The sequence below is a fragment of the Crotalus tigris genome, unplaced genomic scaffold (assembly GCF_016545835.1).
Source record: "Crotalus tigris isolate CLP2741 ecotype Arizona unplaced genomic scaffold, ASM1654583v1 scf7180000017588.1960692, whole genome shotgun sequence".
Classification (NCBI taxonomy): Eukaryota; Metazoa; Chordata; class Lepidosauria; order Squamata; family Viperidae; genus Crotalus; species Crotalus tigris.
This window is the reverse complement of record NW_024096494.1, coordinates 502,520-521,012: the sequence shown is the minus strand read 5'-3', so window position 1 is coordinate 521,012 and position 18,493 is coordinate 502,520. Positions and strand designations below refer to the sequence as shown.

At 38.0% G+C, this 18,493-nt stretch overlaps 2 protein-coding genes across 5 annotated transcripts in view; one reads left to right on the top strand and one right to left on the bottom strand.

Annotated features, from left to right (window-relative positions):
- The window catches only part of SLC37A3 (solute carrier family 37 member 3), a 28,296-nt gene extending 25,116 nt beyond the window's left edge, over positions 1-3,180 (bottom strand). The window contains exon 1 of one of the 2 annotated variants that reach the window (XM_039362104.1): positions 3,080-3,180. The gene's annotated coding sequence lies outside the window, so the exon portion shown is untranslated. Of the gene's footprint in view, positions 1-2,943; positions 2,967-3,079 lie in introns of those variants that run through there. The other variant, XM_039362114.1, reaches the window with a different exon arrangement.
- A 3,208-nt stretch (positions 3,181-6,388) lies between these two features.
- The window catches only part of RAB19 (RAB19, member RAS oncogene family), a 16,975-nt gene continuing 4,870 nt past the window's right edge, over positions 6,389-18,493 (top strand). The window contains exons 1-3 of one of the 3 annotated variants that reach the window (XM_039362092.1): positions 6,389-6,423; positions 10,622-10,845; positions 11,979-12,162. In XM_039362092.1, coding sequence (XP_039218026.1) covers positions 10,651-10,845; positions 11,979-12,162 — 379 coding nt within the window. In that variant the 5' untranslated portion in view covers positions 6,389-6,423; positions 10,622-10,650. Of the gene's footprint in view, positions 6,506-10,621; positions 10,846-11,978; positions 12,163-18,493 lie in introns of all 3 variants that reach the window. The other 2 variants (XM_039362101.1, XM_039362083.1) reach the window with 2 other exon arrangements.

The window sequence follows — 18,493 nt, the reverse complement described above, 5'->3', positions numbered from 1 at the left end:
GGGCCCGGCAGGTGCCTTACCTCCCTTGGGCTGGCCCAGCTGGTGGCCCAGTCGGTGGTCGGCCTGCGCCGTCTCTGCCGCTTGCCAGCTACGCATCGGCTGGTGCAGGGGGCGGCACCACGCATGCGCGGCGCTCCCGGGCAGGGAAAGTCCTTGACTTATGACCGGTTGGGTAGTCCTAGACTTACGACCAGTTGGGTAGTCCTCGACTTACGACCAGTTGGGGGTTGCAGCATTAAAAAGGTTGAGAACCACTGTCTTAGAGCATACTGCTGTGTTTTCCAAGTTACAGTATATGTGTCTCTTGTTACAGGTTTTAGTAGCTGCATGAAGCCTGATCATTTCTAAGATAGGAATTCATTATTGGAGAACTCTGAAGTGCCTGCTAGGGCTTGCTAGATACTCTGGAGTAAGAATAGGTAAACACCTAAGGAATGGCATTATGCTGACTGCTATTCTTCCTATGGTTTATCAGTACTATCTATCCTTTATCAGTACTATCTATCCTTTATCTGGCTAATTCTCTTAGGAACCAGGAGGGGGAAGGGACAAACAAAATTAACTGCTAAGTAGAAAGATAAGATAAAAGATATGTAGTAGTCTACAGGTAAAGGGTCCTCTTATATGCATACTTTAATTTGTTAACTCCAGCTGTTTATGAATAGGAAATCTCTGGACATCTCAACTAGGGTAGCAGAACTGTTGTCACACAATGGAAACTCTCCTTTCAAGAGTATACATTCACATGTGCAGAATGAATCAAGAAATAGAGTAAGCTTCTCTGTGTTCAGTTAGAGTTCCTATAACTGTACATTTGGCATTAGAAAATGGTCCAAACAATATTCCAAGAAAACATGAAACATTTTAAATTCTCATTGGCATACATGTAATTATCCTTTAGCAACAATTGGGGCCTGCAACTCAGTTGTTAAATGCAGCAGTCGCTAAATGAAACTGTGACTGTGCCTATGATCTTACTTCAGCTTTGCTTTATAGACCTGTGAAATTTGTGTATGTGAGGATTGGACTTAAGGTTACTTTTATATTACTTTTAACTTTTTCATCACTGTTTTAACTGCAAAAAGTCACCAAACAAGGTGATTGTTAAATAAGGACTGTGTTATATTTGCCATCTTTCTTTTAGAATTCTACAGAGAAGATAATGAGATGTAATCAAGGAAGTATGCAATCCATGTATGATATCGTAACAAATCAGTATTCCTTCAGCATGCCCCATCCCATCTTTAAAAAGAATAGAAAGCCACACTGTACCTTTTGCTTCTAAAGACAGTTGACATTATGTATGATGTGAGCTTTGCATATATGAAATTATTATTAGATCTTAACCTTTCCTCCAGCATCACAAAATAACATATATAGCGCTCCCTGATCCAAATATTTCCTCAACAACAACCTTTTGAGATTTTTTTGGTGGGAGAGCAGAAAAAAAGGCAACCTCAGAGAACCTCAAAATGGCAAGTAAATTATTGGTACTTGGCCTGATTAGTACTCAGGCTGAAGACCATCACAAAATCCCAAAGCTGCAAAAGTTAGACTGGAAAGTTTCTTTAAAAAAAAAAAAAAAAGTCAGAAGGAATAGCAAATCATTTTCAAATCTTTGCCAAGAAATGTATAAGGGCATCTCTTGTTAATGAAGGGAATCATTAATATTCAATTGAAGTTAACATTTTGGATGGCAGCTTCTACCACAAATTTCTGTATTCTGTACTGCCCATTCTACCATTAGAACTAATTTAATCATGCACAAGGCAAATTTTCCTCAGATAGCATCAATTGTATGGCCACTTCTGACATTTTCTCATTAAGTACCATGCAATTAAGAAACAAAAAAACAGAGATATTTTATAGATATTTTTAGATATAGTTATTGAGAATATTTTTGCAGCATATAAAGCCCTCAATAATTATCTACAAAGGTACAACACAGTACCTATGTACAACTTTCCTGATCAAATTGATCAAACACTGTAATGTATAGTCCAAGGAGAAAAGAGAAAAAAATATTAAAATCTCTTAAACCAATTGAATGTATTGCAGGTACAAAGATGTTTAATTCCAGGAATTCTCAGCCACAACCACATTGCCAAAGGAATTTCAAGAAAGGATGACTAGGTACTTCCCAGTTTGAGAAGCGTGTGATTTGTATATGGATCTATTTTATGAACTCCATTAACAATCATTCCACTGTTTGCAATATCATATTTTCACATTACCCCTTCTTTAGGGTTAGAATAAAGCTAACCTCAAGATTCTTCCAAACAAACATTGGCTTGGTATGGATTTGCAATTATGGCTTGCAGCTTTATGATATAGCCTCAAGCACTGTTAACCCAGATGTTGATAACACCTAAACAAATGAGCTCTAAAATCATAGAAAAAACAACTCCACTCCAGTTCATCAGCAAAGGATGAAATTAAGATTATATCCACAAGAAAGGTAAAATAAATAATAAATTCCTGGCTACAATTTTAAATTAATCTGATGGAGATCATTTGGAAATGGCATTCTTAGACTGTGTGTTAGTCAGTTTAAGGAGAAATCTTATATGAGTGTGTGAGTGTATGTATATAAAAAGAAAACCCCCAAGGTTTTAAACCACGCATGCACACGTACAAGCAGAGTCATTAAAAAACGAAAGGTATGCAGTGAGCCATCGATAAAGGTTTTGCAACGGCGGGGAAGATGTCCCCAGTTCAACTGCTACGTGGCAGAAAGTGGTCGTTAAAGGCACCGCTGTCACAGACAACAGCGGAAAGCGCAGCCTTCCAGAAAGCCACGGAATCAGCGCGCGAATCAGTCAGTCTCGGAGGAATCAGGCCATCCAGAAAGTAAGAGGGAGGGCAGCGTGGGAGCGGACTTGGCATGCCCATACTGCAAACCAACCAGTTAACACGGTCTTAAGCAAGCTGCGAGAAACCCACTCGCGCTCCGATCGCCCCATCTGTCACGGGACAGCCGCTCCTCGTCCCACACCGACAAAGCCGGCCCGCGCTCCCGGTCCATCACCTTAATTACACCCACCCCCCGCCACAGAACCTCCACGTAAACACCGCTCACCTGTCCGCATTTCCAAGGCAACTTCCTGCAAGTCACATGACCACCTCCTCTTCCGAGCTCGCGCTCCACTTCTCTCTCTCTCTCTCTCTCTCTCTCTCTCTCTCTCCCCCACCCCCTCCCCCACTTCGACTCCCTTCCTCGAGGTGCACTCTGGGAATTGCAGTCCCCAGGAATTCTCAATGTACCTCCGAACTAGCCCTGCCCCGAGCCCGAAGGAAGAGGTCAAACGGGCTGGAATGGAACTCATGACTTTCGGTGGCGCGCCCGACTGGTTGGGGGCAAATATGGCGCAGGCTCTGCCTGCTTATTCGAGAGGAGCGCTATCTCGAGCAATAGGTCTTTGCTTCTGAGTAAACGTGAACACGATCGGGTTGTTTCAGACTTGCAGTCTACTGCGCTGCACTGCAAAGTTAACTCGGGCGATGACGGAGTGCTGGTTCCAGCTTGTGCTGGTCTGCGTTCCGAGTCCCTGCGGTTTTCTCGGCAAGATTTCATAAGTGGGTTTGCCATGTCCTCCTTTCTATGGCTGAGAGAGGGATTGGCCCTCTCATAGTTTCCTGGTTTCTAGTCTGGTGCTTAACCATTTCACCAAACTGGTTCTCGGTTTCAGTTTACTGGAAGGTAATTCGTATTTAAATCATACATGTGCTGAGAGTAAATAATAAATAAATTGGTTTCACTGACTTTACACCAGATTATTAGCCTGTGCTCCCAAACTAACCTCTGACATATTTGAAATGTGGTGTGGCGTCGAAAAACCCTTCAAAAGTCATTTCAAACATCATTACATCTCCATGTCTGCTGAAGTAGTTGCTGAATGCAGTTCTTAAGATACCTCTACTGTATGTAGGTCAACCATTTCCCCCTGTATTGTTCTCACTGATCAGCAGCAGTTTTCCAGTTCAAAGCACAATTCTTTTCTGTATCTGGAGCTTCTTGGATGTTTTGTGTGTGAACTGTTCTCTGAAAATACTTAAGGTGTATTCTTGCTAACCTCTGATAGATGTGCTGTAGCAGAGGTCACCAACCTTTTGGGCACCAGGGACCGGTTATGTGGAGAGAGAATTTTCCGTGGACTGGAGGGGGTATGGTTTTGTGTGCTGCCTGCATCCTGGTTGGTGGCATGCCACTGCCCAGTACCAGTCCATGGGCTGGGGCTTGAGGACCCCTATCCTATAGCACGGGTATCAAACCCACCACATCACATGATGTGTTGCGACGTATCACAATTTTTTTTGCATTGTTGGAGCTGAGCTGGGCATGGCCTCCGTATGATACAACCGGCCCATGGGCCAGCAGTTTGACACCCATGTATAGGATCCCTCTGGGTATGCACACTCCCTTGGCCAAGTCCCTGCAGTTTTCTTGGCAAGGTTTTCAGAAGTGGTTTGCCATTGCTGCTTTCATCCTAGGGCTCAGAGAATAACTAGGCCAAGGTCACCTAGAGATTTTGTGCCTAAGGCAGGACTAGAACTCACGGTCTTCCCTTTCTAGCCTAGTGTCTCCCCTTTCAAGCCTACTGCTTTAACCTCTATACAAAACTGCCTCTCAGAAAAGCTATATTGTAGCGTAATGAGAAAAGGCAAACTATAGATCCCTGAGATCTTTACCAATAAGAAAAGGAGAATAATGACTGAATAATCATTATTGGGAAATATCTATCAATTCCTACCAACCACTAACTGAAATCTATTTGTATGAGAGAATTTTAATTTGTATAAGTAAAAGTCTCATACACTAGAGGAAATATCGTCATTACTTTTTCATTTCCAGAGAGTTATGTGGGGGGGGGGTTATGTTTCTAAAAAGGGTAAAATGGCAGAAGTTCCACAGGTATAGTTTTTCCTGCCAAAGAGATGCAGTGATAGGAATAGCTTCTTCTGCCATCAAACAATTCTAATTGCTAAATGATATCTCTTATGGGTATGCCATTCATGTATTTAAAAGCTAAATCCTGGTTGCCTGATATGCCATCTTTTAAAGTGTATTTTCCTCATGTATTTTCAACAACTACAGGACAGGAAGGAAATAAATAGCAAAACAATGCCTGTTGAATTTCTGCTTAAGGGATTAGAGCACCAAGACATTACAAATGGGATAGCTGTAAGCCCACATCCTTAAAGCACAAAATATTGATAACAACAGAAAAACCCTCAAGTGTGTGGAGGAAATGGATAAACAGGTTTTGTTGCAAAGTTTGAGCACTGATTTTCTTAAAGCCACTAAAACAAAATTGTTTGATAGTTGGCTCTTTTTAGAAGCTTGGAAACTTTATTTTTTGCATAAAATATAGAGTGATTTGCAGAAATTCAATATTTCAAGTTTTACATTTGTAACTTTGTTTCATTTGCAACTATGTGAATCTTTATGCAAATACTGTACACTAGCCTTATCTTGCAACCTATACCTATCCACATATATTGATATCACATATTATGTGATCCCACAGGCAGATCTGCTTATAAGAGCACAATCCTATTACTTGATAGTAGCAAAAACAAAAGAAAAAAAACTACCCAGAGTCTGGTAGCATCTTTTACAATTCAAACATTTTATTAACGGCATAAGCTTTCATGAATTGCAGCTCACTTCATCAGTTGTGCATGCTTATGCTTTTTAATAAAGTTTATTACCTGGAAGAGTTATCATACTCCTGCTGATTTTTTTATTATAATAAGTAATAAATTTAGAAACAGTTGAACTGGATTATTTTATTAAAAAAGGTTGACATAGAGATTTTGCTTTTAGGATATTGGACTTGAAGTTTGCTTCTCCTTTTCCACTTAGATTTTCAAAAATATATTCAAAATTCTCACATAGAATGTTAAATCTTTATAATAAAAAGGCAGGTATAAAACCACCACAGTTAAATTAATGCAGAATCCCTTTAGTCGCCTCCATGCTTATTCTCTTTCGAAAGCATGTGCTGTACTATATTGTTATGTAATACGGTTCTTTGTATATTTACTTATAAGAAACCCCATGCAATTCAAGAGGACTTACTCATATGTAAGGACACACTAACTTGTTGTATTTTCTGCCTTGTGTCACCTAAGGGTATAAACATAATAAATATGCAATAATGCAACATTTTCTTTGCAGAAATAGCAAAGTTTAAATGAGGAAGTGATCTTTCCCCCCCCCTTAAACTTCTAATCTGGTAACATATCTTTTATGTGTGGTGTTTCTTTTTTTAAAAAAACAAAGTTTGAACGGATCAGGTTCATTTCACCAGCAGGAGACGGAAAAACACTGAATTTGTGGAACTACATTTCCCATCAGGCAGTAAGAAAACTAGAAAAGGTGGGAGGAGAATATAAAGAAAGCTGTACCTGTTCATGCAGGTGAGACAAAAGGGTGAATAAGAGGTGAATTGGCGCTTAAAGAAGCAAGGATTCTGGTGCTTTGGAATATAACTTATGTTGGGTATTTAAAGTTTTACTTTGTTGTTAATATTTGTTGGGTTTTGTGTGGGAATTTTTTGTGAAAGCAGGTTGCTGAAAACGGGAAAGGTAGAAAAGGAAGCAAGGATAATTTCGATGGTTAAGATCTGTTGATAATGGGAAACAGTCTGCTGTGTTTATTTTTGGCTGGCTAGAGACTGAAGTCAGTAAGTATATATATCAGTATGTGACTAATCTACAAAGGAAAGATGCCGGAAGAAAGAAAAAAAGTGAAAACCTATTCTCTTTTTCTACCCTTAATGGTGATTTACGTTTGTGCCCTTTTGACCAGCTGCGTTTTGCACGTGCAGAGATTTTACTTAAGTATGGAATAGCAAGAAAGCAGTCTCTATTTTCCAAAACTTTCAGGGTGAAGAAATTATCTATTTAGATAGGTATTGCATCTATGCAGTAAATATTATTCAGAGGCCAGCATGGTTTGCTTTTTATTGGGCCTAATGTTCTATTTATTTATTTTGCCATGGGAAGAGTATCTTTTTAAAAGTTCTAGAAGCTCAGGATCAAGCAGTTGGAACTGAGTGCAAAATTGTATCTGATAATTGAATAGTTAAATTGCTTGCTGCATCACCATCAAAAGCCTAGGTCAGTGACAATCTACCCTTACATTCAGAGCTCAAATGGCTAGAGGAAAGGTAGTCATTTTTGTGAAAGTTTCTGTCTCTGATTTCCCCATTTTAACCACTTGTGGTTTCCCAATATTCTTTTAATAAACTTCTTCTCATATCCAACCATCTAACCACAATCACCTCAGGCAGAAATAGACAGCCTAGGACCCACAACTAACTTTGATGTCCACCCAGACTGTAGCATGATTGGTTTTCTTCTCAGAATGCCTTTCCAAGAATACCCCATATTCACCATGAGTCATGGTGGTCAAATACTTTTTAATTCACAGTATGCCAAAGTAGACTCAAGTGTATACTAAAAGGATAGAGAATCTGGAGCACAGAGAATGTGACAGGAAGCAACTTTATCCATTTGCTTTCTAGTCAATAAGTTTTTTTCTGACCAGGCCATTTTTCTACTGTGATTTTTATAAGCCTCATTTGGCTGCCATTTTTTGAGCATTTTTGATGACTTCAACTTGCCCACTGAGGCCACCAATTGAAAAGGTCTTTCAACTCTAACAGAATAACAGAGTTGGAAGGGACCTTGGAGATCTTTTAATCCAATCCCTGCCCAAGGAGGAAACTGTATATCATTTCGGAGAAATATTTGTCCAGTCTCTTCTTAAAAACTTCCAATGATGGAGCACCCCTCAGCTTCTGGAGACAAGTTGTTCCAGTGATAATTGTTCTAACTGTCAGGAAATTTCTCCTTATTTCTAGGTTGGTATGCTCCTTGATTAGTTTCTATCCATGGCTTCTTGTCCTTCCCTCAGGTGTTTGGAGAATAGGTTGACTCCTAACTCTGCAGTATTGGTGCAACATCTGACTGAAAGTAGATTATCATTTTTCTATTACATGTTGAAATAGAGGTATCAAGAACAGCTGCCTATACTCCTCACAATAGTTGCCCATAATTTGCAGACAGGATTCTTGTGATATGTTTTAGGTAGGACCACAGTATTAGTCGCTCCCAAATAGCATTGCTGGATGGTTACCAGGGTCTGGCTGTATGTAAGTGGTTTTAACAGAGTGTCCACAGTGCTACAGGAAACCTTAAGCAACAGCATCTGTTTTGTTGATTTTTGATGCACAGACAGGGAAAGAAAAAGGGAAGCACTTGTGCAAAATCAGATGTTGGTTACAAAGTTAAGTGAAAAATATCTCAGCTTTCTAAACATCTGAGGTGGTAGAATGGTTGCATGGTATCTCTTTGGGTGCCCTCTGTCACTTTGATCTTTGAGTCTCCCAGGATCAGTCAATAGAGTTATTTTTCACCTTCCTCTTTAAGTTTTATGATTCTCTCTAATGCAGCCCATAGTCTGTTTCCTTTAAAAAAAAAAAATACAAAAGAGCAACTGTAGTTCTGCTGAGTCTACTATACCACTTTTCTCTTCTTCAGAAAAAGTAAAAGAATCTCTGGGACTTTTGTGACTGCTTAATTATATTGATCAATAATAATAACAAACAGTAACACTAGCAGCACTAGGCTCTTTTAAACTTTTCATTGTCTTGCTATCACCCTCCAAGTAAGTGTGTTTTTGAGTTATCTTTCTCAAAGGACTGTCTCCATTGCTGAGGTGAAATGGTATTGACCTATCCTGTAATTAGTTTGTGGTGCAGAATGCGGATAGGGTGATGATAAGGAGAATTCTCTGGAGGATCACATGCACAAAAAAAAAAAAAAAAAAAAAAATCCCACCATCTCCTGAGTATTTTTTTTTTTTTTTGAATACCTTGAAAACTGCTTCAGTTTCCACTATGAAAGAAAATAAGAAGCAAGGCCTCTTAAGTGGTGGTACCAGTATAGTACAATATTCTCATCTAATAATTTTATTTTTCTGTTAATAATATTGCCTGTCTTCTAAAAATGTTTCCCAGCAAAGTTGATTGATTGGGAGTGTTTTTTTCAAATACATATTAAGAGAAGGATTACTTCTCCTTTTCTAGCTCTATTTCTGTTGATGAATTTGAAAAATAAATACTAGGTTTTTAATTCCCCCCCCCCAAAATGATCTGTCTGTCTGTCTGTCTGTCTATTTACAACCATCAGCTGGTGGGAAAATTCCAGAAAATCCAATGGAATTTTGATTGAGTCTTTCTTTCTTTCTTTCTTTCTTTCTTTCTTTCTTTCTTTCTTTCTTTCTTCCTTCCTTCCTTCCTTCCTTCCTTCCTTCCTTCCTTCCTTTCTTCCTTCCTGTACAATATTTTAATATTAACATGAGATACATGTGATAGAGAACCAATCTGATGTTAAGGCACTAGGTTTGAAAACCATGAGTTCTTATTCTGTCATAGGCAAAAAGCCATCTAGGTGACCTAGAGTTAGGGTTAGTCGCTCTCTCTCAGTCACCCTCTCTCAGCCCTAGGAAGGAGGCAATGGTGAACTACTTCCAAAATCTTGCCAATATGTATACAAACTGCACAGATTTCAGAGAGTAGTCCAGTTCAACATTGATCTGAAGGCATAAAGCAAAACAAAAATCCTGCTGTATTTAATATATGATGGGGATGGGGAGTTTGTCCAATTGTATTATTTAATTTAGTTAAATGGGAAACACTGCAATCTTATTTGAAGGTTCCTGTTAAAGAAAAGGTTAAATCTTGACAAGCTTAGATTTTGCAAGCACTGATTTCAGGAGTAGGCTAAAAGACTCAGCTTCTTCAACGTACCACTGCAGTAGCCTGTAGGGCCTCATTCTAAAGAAGATGGATTTCAATAAGAGAGTTGAATTGCCACACAATTTTGCAGCTAGGAAAGCAGCCACAGTGGAAGAATGATGGAAACCCTCTGGCAAACCTCATCTTCCCCATTTTTGCTATAGGTATTTCTGGGGTGGTGAAATTTTTCTGTTGACTTTAGGAATATCGATAAGTCCTTAGTTAATGATGATAATTATAACCAGAATTTCTGTTGCTGAGTGATGCAGTCATAAAGCATGATATCACGTGGCCATGCTACTTAGCAATGGCAGTTCCAGCAGTGTCTGGTTACCGTTATTAAGTGTGGGTTTTTAAGTGAAGACCTCGTGATTGTGACTTCCATATTTCTGCCAGCTTCCCCATTGAATTTACTTATTGGAAGCTGCAAGGAAGGTTGCAAATAGCATTCACATGACTGGGAGAAATCTGGGCTGATTCCTGTGTCCCTGGATCAAAATCATGTAATCATAAGGGTGTTGCAGTGGCCAGAACTTTGAGGACTAGTCATAACTACCACTTGTTCATTGTCCTCAAAAGTTTGAAGCGTCGTTGAACAAGTGGTTGTTAAAACAAGGACCATCTGTAGTAGCTAAGAAGTCTGTTTGTTTTACAAAAGCACCGAATCTGCTAAATCAGAAAAGGAATGCATCATTTGTGAGCAGTACCCAATTATCAAAACTATTTAAGTGACTGGTAATTTAATTAGGTTTTAAAATTTATGTTGGTTTGCTATTTGATTCATTCTTCTCTCCCCTCCCCCATTAATCTAGGGCCAAAGTTCTCAAATCTCTAGAATATTATGGCTTTCACCAATGTAGAGATGGATGATGCCTTTGACTACTTGTTCAAGATCATTCTCATCGGAGACTCAAATGTGGGGAAGACATGTGTGGTCCATCGCTTCAAGTCAGGACAATACCATACAAAGCAGCAGAACACTATTGGGGTTGACTTTACAGTGCGTTCCCTGGAAATTGATGGCAAAAAGGTGAAGGTGAGCAATATAGTCCTCTACTGTGTCTTTTGATGATTGATAGAATTTTTCCACCCAGCCATTAGCATCAGACTTCTCATCTTTCCTGCACTTTCATGCCATTGTATGAATATCCCTGTAGCTCAGGGGTAGGCAATCTTGGCTCTTTTATGACTCGTGGACTTCAACTCCCAGAATTCCTGAGCCAGCTGGGAGTTGAAGTCCACGAGTCATAAAATAGCCAAGGTTGCCTACCCCTGCTGTAGCTGCTCCCTGGGCTTTGGGTAATGAGAAAGGGAAGAAGGCAGTTTCACTGGGCAGTGGAGGAGAGGTAAAACTTGAATTCTAGCCAATGACCCATTCTCATCCTTATTTATAACCTTATAACCTCAATGACTGGGCCAAGAAAACAGTAGAGTGTATGTCCAAGCATTTCTAAAGACTGGGGAAGGGAATAAGTCATGGCTTCATCATGTCTTGGAATGGGGAAAATCTCAGAAGTTGGGAAATCATATGAGGCAGGAATTCCAGGCGAGTTTTCCAGATCCAGAGAAGGCTAGTATAAAAATAATTTGGCAGCATCTTTTCTACAGCAACAGTTGGGATAATATTTGGTCATTCCCAAACATCTGGAGCAGTGCTTTTTTGTCATAGAATGCACCGGAGCAGAGTTCCAGCACCTTTTTTCAACATACTTTCCAAGTTTTAAAAGTAACTTTTGAAAATTTGACGTTTGGTCCATGTGGACTTGAATTGCCCTGTCAAACGTAGCAGGTCGGCAGGAAATTCATTAAAACGGTGCATGCGGGCTGCTTGTGTGTCGAGTCTAATGCATGCATACTTCGTCCACACTGGTTGTGATGGCACTGCTCAGCTTGTGGCACTGCTTGGCTTGTGATTAACAACATGTGACTTCCGGCACCTTTTTTCTTACAAAAAAAGCACTGATATGGAGTATGCAAGTCAGGGAAAGCTTTGAATGCAGTTATATATATATTATATATATATATATATATATGTTATGGATTTTACTGTAAATATAGTTACACAAGGCCATGATAGAGGAGTTGTGGCTGAGCAACAATTTATAGCATTTAGGTATTTTGAGAAACCATTTCTGTTTCTGCCTGTATTTCATTTCCTCCCAATTTCAGATACAAGTATGGGATACTGCAGGCCAAGAACGCTTCCGCACAATAACTCAAAGTTATTATCGCAGTGCCCATGGTGCTATTCTTGCCTACGATATAACCAGAAGATCTACATTTGAGTCTATTCCTCATTGGATTTATGAAATTGAAAAATTTGGTGCAGCAAACCTGGTCTTAATGTTGATTGGTAAGTTCTGAAGTCTATCTCATCTCTTCCTCTCTTAGTTAGAAAGTTTGAGAGTTCCTTTTAAAACGAAGGGGGGGGGGAAATAATATTTATTTTACTGAAACAGAATTGGTGGGCAAGAAATATGGAAGACATTGTATAAACATCTTAAGAAAAAAATTTCCCAGTTATTGACTTAGTGTTTTAAGAAATGCAGTTCTAAGTTTACCTTGTTAGCACATGAATCCTCTTAGCTACAAAGTAACGAATTCTAGGTAAAATACTAAAATCAAGATGATGTCTTATTTGTCAAAACATTAAGAATTATAATGAGTCTGTTGTTCAATCTAGTCAATAGAGAAAAAAACAGCATCTTTTGTGATAAAATATGAATATCATAGGGCTAGACCAGGGGTCTTCAAACTTGGCCCTTTTATGACTTGTGGACTTCAACACGCCTGGCTGAGGAATTCTGGGAGTTGAAGTCCACAAGTCATAAAAGGGCCAAGTTTGAAGACCCTTGGGTTAGACAATTAAATGACCAATAATTATTGTATGAATTTCTTGGGGGCAGCCCTAATATTAGGTAGGAAGAGGCCATTTTGATAGATGAATCAGAACAGTAAAATAAAAATAAAATATTGTTAATCCAAAACCAGAAAAGAAGAAAACTTCCTTAAATGCATTATATACTATACCTGTCTTGTGGCTAGATAACTTAGGGACCAAATCTAGCTGTATGAAATACACAGGGCTAGCCTTCCATTTTATGGAATATGCAACTGTTTGGATTGATCAGGTGAGATGGCTAACGAATTGGGGCAATTCTCTACCCTCTATTCTTCCAACTAGCCTCTAGAGCAGTTTATTGCATTTTAAAAATGTACACCTCTCTGAAGTACGGTAGTCCTCGACTTACAACAGTTCATTGTGACCAATCGAAATTACAAAACTGTTACATAAGTCACTGCAAAATGTGACTTATGGCTGTTTTTTTTTTTTTTTTATTAAAGAGTTTTATAAATTTTACAAAAAATAAAAAACAATACAAAAACAAAAAACAACATATACAAATAAAAAACAAACATTACCCAACAAAACCCCCCTTCCCCCACCCCTACCCAAACCCCCCTTCCCCCCCCAGGACCTCCCAGAGCAGAATATAGGCTTAATTAAAGAAAAAGTTAAAAAAATTTATAAAAAAAGAATAGAAAATAGAAAATATATATATATATATATAAAGTTAAAAATTATGAAAAAACTATATAATATTTTTTATATCAAATTTAAATTGTATGAATTTTATCCATTTATCCCAAACAGCAAGAAATTTCTCTTGCGTTTGTCCCTTTAAGAAAGCCGAAATCTTTGCCATTTCCGCCAAATGAGACACTTTAAGAAACCATTCCTGCAATGTAGGCAAAGATTCCTTCTTCCAATATTGTCCTACTAACAGCCTCGCAGCTGTTATCAAGTTTAACATCAATATAACCTCCTTTGTGTCACAATCAGTAACTATACCTAACAAAAATAATTGTGGAGTAAATTTTACCCTCCTTTTAAAAATTCTCTGGATATTCCACCATATCTTAATCCAGAATGCTTTTATCTCTCTGCACGACCACCAAATATGATAATAAGTAGCATCCATACAACCACATCTCCAACATTTAGGTTGTAAGTCAGGGTACATAAAAGACATTTTTTGTGGATCAAGGTGCCATCTATAAAACATTCCCGTAATTTTAACTGCCAGTTTTGTCCATCCCATTTAAGTAACTGTCTATAGGACACCATATCCATTTTAACCCCTCTTTTTATTCCTTCTATTGCATGCCAAGGTACGGCCCATAATGGTACTTTAAAATCACTTTTGTAATATTTTCTCCAAACCCTAAGTAAAGAAATTCTTAAGATATGAGATTTAAAAGCCCAATCCATTTTTTTATTAAATATTAAATAGGCATGCCACCCAAAAAGTAAATTCCATCCCTCTAAGTGAAGTATATCAGAATTTGTCAAATTTACCCAGTCACTAACTAATGTTAAAACCACCGCATCATAATATAATTTCAAATTCGGCACCTTGAGTCCTCCCCTCTCACGGAAATCTTGCATAATTTTAAACTTAACCCTTGGCTTTTTCCCTGCCCAAATAAATTTATTAAGGCCTTTCTGCCACTCAGTTAAATTGATCTCATTCTTCAAAATCGGTATCATTTGGAACAAAAAGAGAAACTTGGGTAGAATATTCATTTTTATCACTGCAATTCTTCCCATGAGGGATAATTGCAACTTTTCCCAATTCTTCAAGTCTCTCTGTACCCTAACCCACAACCTTTCATAATTATTTTTAAATAATTTTGCATTAGAAACAGATAGCATCACCCCCAAATATTTTACCTTATTAACAATTTCAAAACCCGTCAAGTTAACCAAAGTCTGCTTCTCCCGACTAGTCATATTTTTAGGTAAAATTTTTGTCTTATTAACATTAATCTTAAAACCCGAAACCAAACCATAATTATGAATCAGCTGTAATAATTTTACTACAGAATAAGTAGGTTGCGACAAAGTGATAACCAAGTCATCCGCAAAAGCTCTTAACTTATACTCTTTTTTATTAACTTCTATTCCTTTAATTTCCTGCGACTCTCGAATTTTGATCAACAGTATTTCCAGTGTTAAGACAAACAGCAGCGGTGATAATGGGCAGCCCTGTCTAGTACCTTTCTCTATTGTAAAAACCTCTGACAAACCTCCATTAACGATAAGTTGTGCCGTTTGTTTTTGATATATTACCATAAGAGCTTGCAATATCTTTTCACCAAAATTCATCTCTTCCATTACTCTTAACATAAAATGCCAATTCAATTGATCAAAAGCTTTTTCAGCATCTAAAAATATCAGCCCTGCAGGAACTTGGTTGTTTTTGTCTAAATATTCTAATAAATTAATAATTTGTCTGACATTATTTTTCATATACCTTCCAGTTATGAACCCAGATTGATCTTTATGCACAAGGTGGTGCACAACCCTCATAAGCCTATTTACTAAGATTTTTACAAATATCTTGTAATCCACATTTAAAAGAGATATAGGCCTATAATTCTTAGGTAAAGTAAGATCTTGATCTTCCTTTGGAATCAATGATATAAAAGCAGTACGCCATGAGGGAGGAATCTCTTGACCCTGTAAAATGCCATTAAAAAGATCACCTAATGGTTGAGTCATCTCCTCCAGTAAGGCTTTATAATAAACAGCTGTTAACCCATCCGTACCCGGTGCTTTCCCTTGGTTTCAATTGTTGAATTGCTAGCGAAATTTCCTCCTTAGTAATTAAACCATTAACTTCATGTTTCTGATCCTCTGTCAATTTAGGGAAACTAACCTCACTTAAGTATTTATTTATCTCTAAAATTTGCACATTAGTAGATTTATATAATTTTTGATAATAATCCAAAAAAGATTTCTTAATCAATTCCTTCTGAGAAACTAATTTACCCTTGTAATTTATTTTATCTATTGTTCTCTGTCTCTGTTTCTTTCTCAACTGATAAGCCAACCATCTCCCTGGCTTGTTAGCATTACAAAATGTGTTTTGTTTCATAAACAATAAATTGGTTGCAGCTTGATCTGCTAACAACATATTAAATTGTGTTCTTAACAACTTTAAAGATTCTTTAATACTTTCATCAGAAGGATTTAAAATCAAAGACTTTTCTTTTAATTTAATTTCATCTTCCAATTCTTTACGTTTCTGAATCTGTTTTTGCTTATGACAGTTATTCATTTTTATCAAAATCCCACGCATAAATGCTTTCCCTGCATCCCATACCATTGACATTGAAGTCCCCTTATACATATTCAAAACAAAGTAATCCTTTAAACACTCCTTTAGTTTCTGAACATTTTTTTCTTGTCTAAATAAATTCTCATTCACCCTCCAGGATCTTCTCTCCTCTTTTTCTTGAGTCAACTCCATCCAAACTGGACTATGATCCGTCAAAGACCTAGGGAAAATCTTGACATTCTTTACTCTATTATATAAGTCCGTTGTAATCAAAAAGAAGTCAATTCTTGAGAAGGATTGGTGTCTATCTGAAAAGAAGGTAAAGTCTTTCTCCTCTTGATTACATTCCCGCCAATAGTCCCGTAATTCCCAGTCCTCTTTCATATCAAAAAAGGCTTTAGGTAATTTTGCCTGCTTAAAAAGAGGAGAAGAGCCTTTTTTGTCCCTTTGTACGTCTAAAACACCATTCCAATCCCCCATTAATACCACGGATCTGTAGTCCAGCAGATTTATTTTTTCATGTAAGAGTCTATAAAATTGTTCCTGTTGCTGATTTGGTGCATATAGTCCCACTATAAGTACTTTCTTACCATATAAGCCCAATTCAACCATCACATATCTCCCTTGGGGGTCAGACTCCACCAGACAAACTGGTAGATTTTGCTTGACATAAATAACAACTCCCCCCTTCTTCCCGGGAGCAGAAGATACGAAGTGAGATCCCAGATGGGCATTAACTAAATATTTCTGATCCTTAAGTAAAATATGAGTTTCCTGTAAGCAAATAACATCATTATTATGTTGCTTCAAATAATAAAAGATTTTTTTCCTTTTCTGAGGAGAATTCAATCCATTAACATTCCAGGTCAAAAACTTTGCCATCTCCCTTGGCCCGCAGCCTGGAGAAGACACCTTGGAGATCTGAAATTGCAACATGTGTTGCATGACTCTTGGGTCTTGCTCCTCCCACCGGCGGTGATACATTTCCAGGAGAAATCTCTTTGGCCTCTTTCTTACGTTGCTCCTTCTCTTTACGTTTATAAGCTGCACGAGTCATTCTCTGCTCTTTAACCTCCGTCTGGCGTTGCCATTCAGCTTGCAGCATCCCAGCAGAAACCGAACTTAATGCCTCAGACTGCTGCTCCGCCTCTTTGCCACTCAGGGATTTCTGAACAGGTAAAGTTGAGCCTGCACCTAGGACTGAAGTATAGAATTCTCTAGCTTTATCAACCGTATTCAATCTATAACGTGTCCCCGCATGGCTCAGAACAATACCCATCGGGATTTCCCATCTAAATGGCATCAATCTAGCTTTAAGCTCATTAGCTAAGAAAGCAAAATCTTTCCTGCTTCTTAAAATTTTTGATGGGATTTCCTTTAGTATAATGACATCTTGGGCAGCTATCTGAAATCTTTTATTATAAAAGGCTTGTAAGATCTCATTACGCAGAGACTTCTTCGTAAAATAAATCACCACATCTCTAGGCAAATTCTTCTGCTTAGCAATCCAAGAGTTAAGCCTGTACACTTTTTCAACTTCTCTGCGTAATTCTTCTTTGTCCATGTCCAAAACCACAGCCAAATCAGTAAGAACCACCTCCATCAGATCTTGATTCATATCTTCCTTGAGGCCTCTAATCCTCAAAGCATATTCCATCTGCCTATACTGAAACATCAGAATATCTTCTTGTGAAGTCTCCACCTTCCTTTCCACATCTTGAATTTTATCATCAAAGGAATCAACTTTATCTTCAACTTCCTTGAGTCTTGCATTCAGCTTAACCACCACTGTAGCCAAACCTGAGACTGCTGCAAGTATATCTTGTCACAAAATATTATTGTTCTTTTCCAATTGATCCTTCATCCCACTTATCTCTTCTTTGAAGTCAGATTTAATTTCTGATTTAAGCTGTGTAGAAAGTTGCTTCATTTCCTCTCTCATTTGAGCTACAGCCTCTCCCATTATACCTCTAGCCTCTTGTGCTGAAAGTCCAGGCAAAGGAGGGGAGGGTGGTGGCTGTGCCGGTGGTGCATGTTTAAGTTGTTGTTGTGGTTGTGCAGTAGAAGCTATAGGAGAGGAAATCACCTTGGATGTTGTAGAAGGCAGCTGTCTCTTTGAAGCCATTTTAAATAACACAGTTCTCACTTCCCTTTCCCCCCCCCCAAAAAAATGAGGGGGAAAGAGAGAAAAATTTTACTTTTAAAAGAGGCAGCAAAAACACTATAATCCTTGAAAATCCAGAGAAAAAAAACCAAAAAGAAAAAGAAAATCAAAAAAGAGGATTCAATACCAAAAGCAAAAGTAAAGTCCAGTCCTTAACAGGAGAAAGTGAAACAGGAGAAAGTGAAACAAAAGACAAGGAAAAAAAACTCCGTCACTTTCAAAACGCCATCTTAATTCCTTCTCCACAATAATAAAAAAAAAAAGGAGAAATAGTCAGAACTAAATAAAAAAAAATAAACACCTAAATTATATAAGAAAAAATCCTTTAAACTGCTCTGTCCGTTTTTTAGGAATTACTCACCAACTCTCTATAAGCACGGAGATAGAAGCGGCAG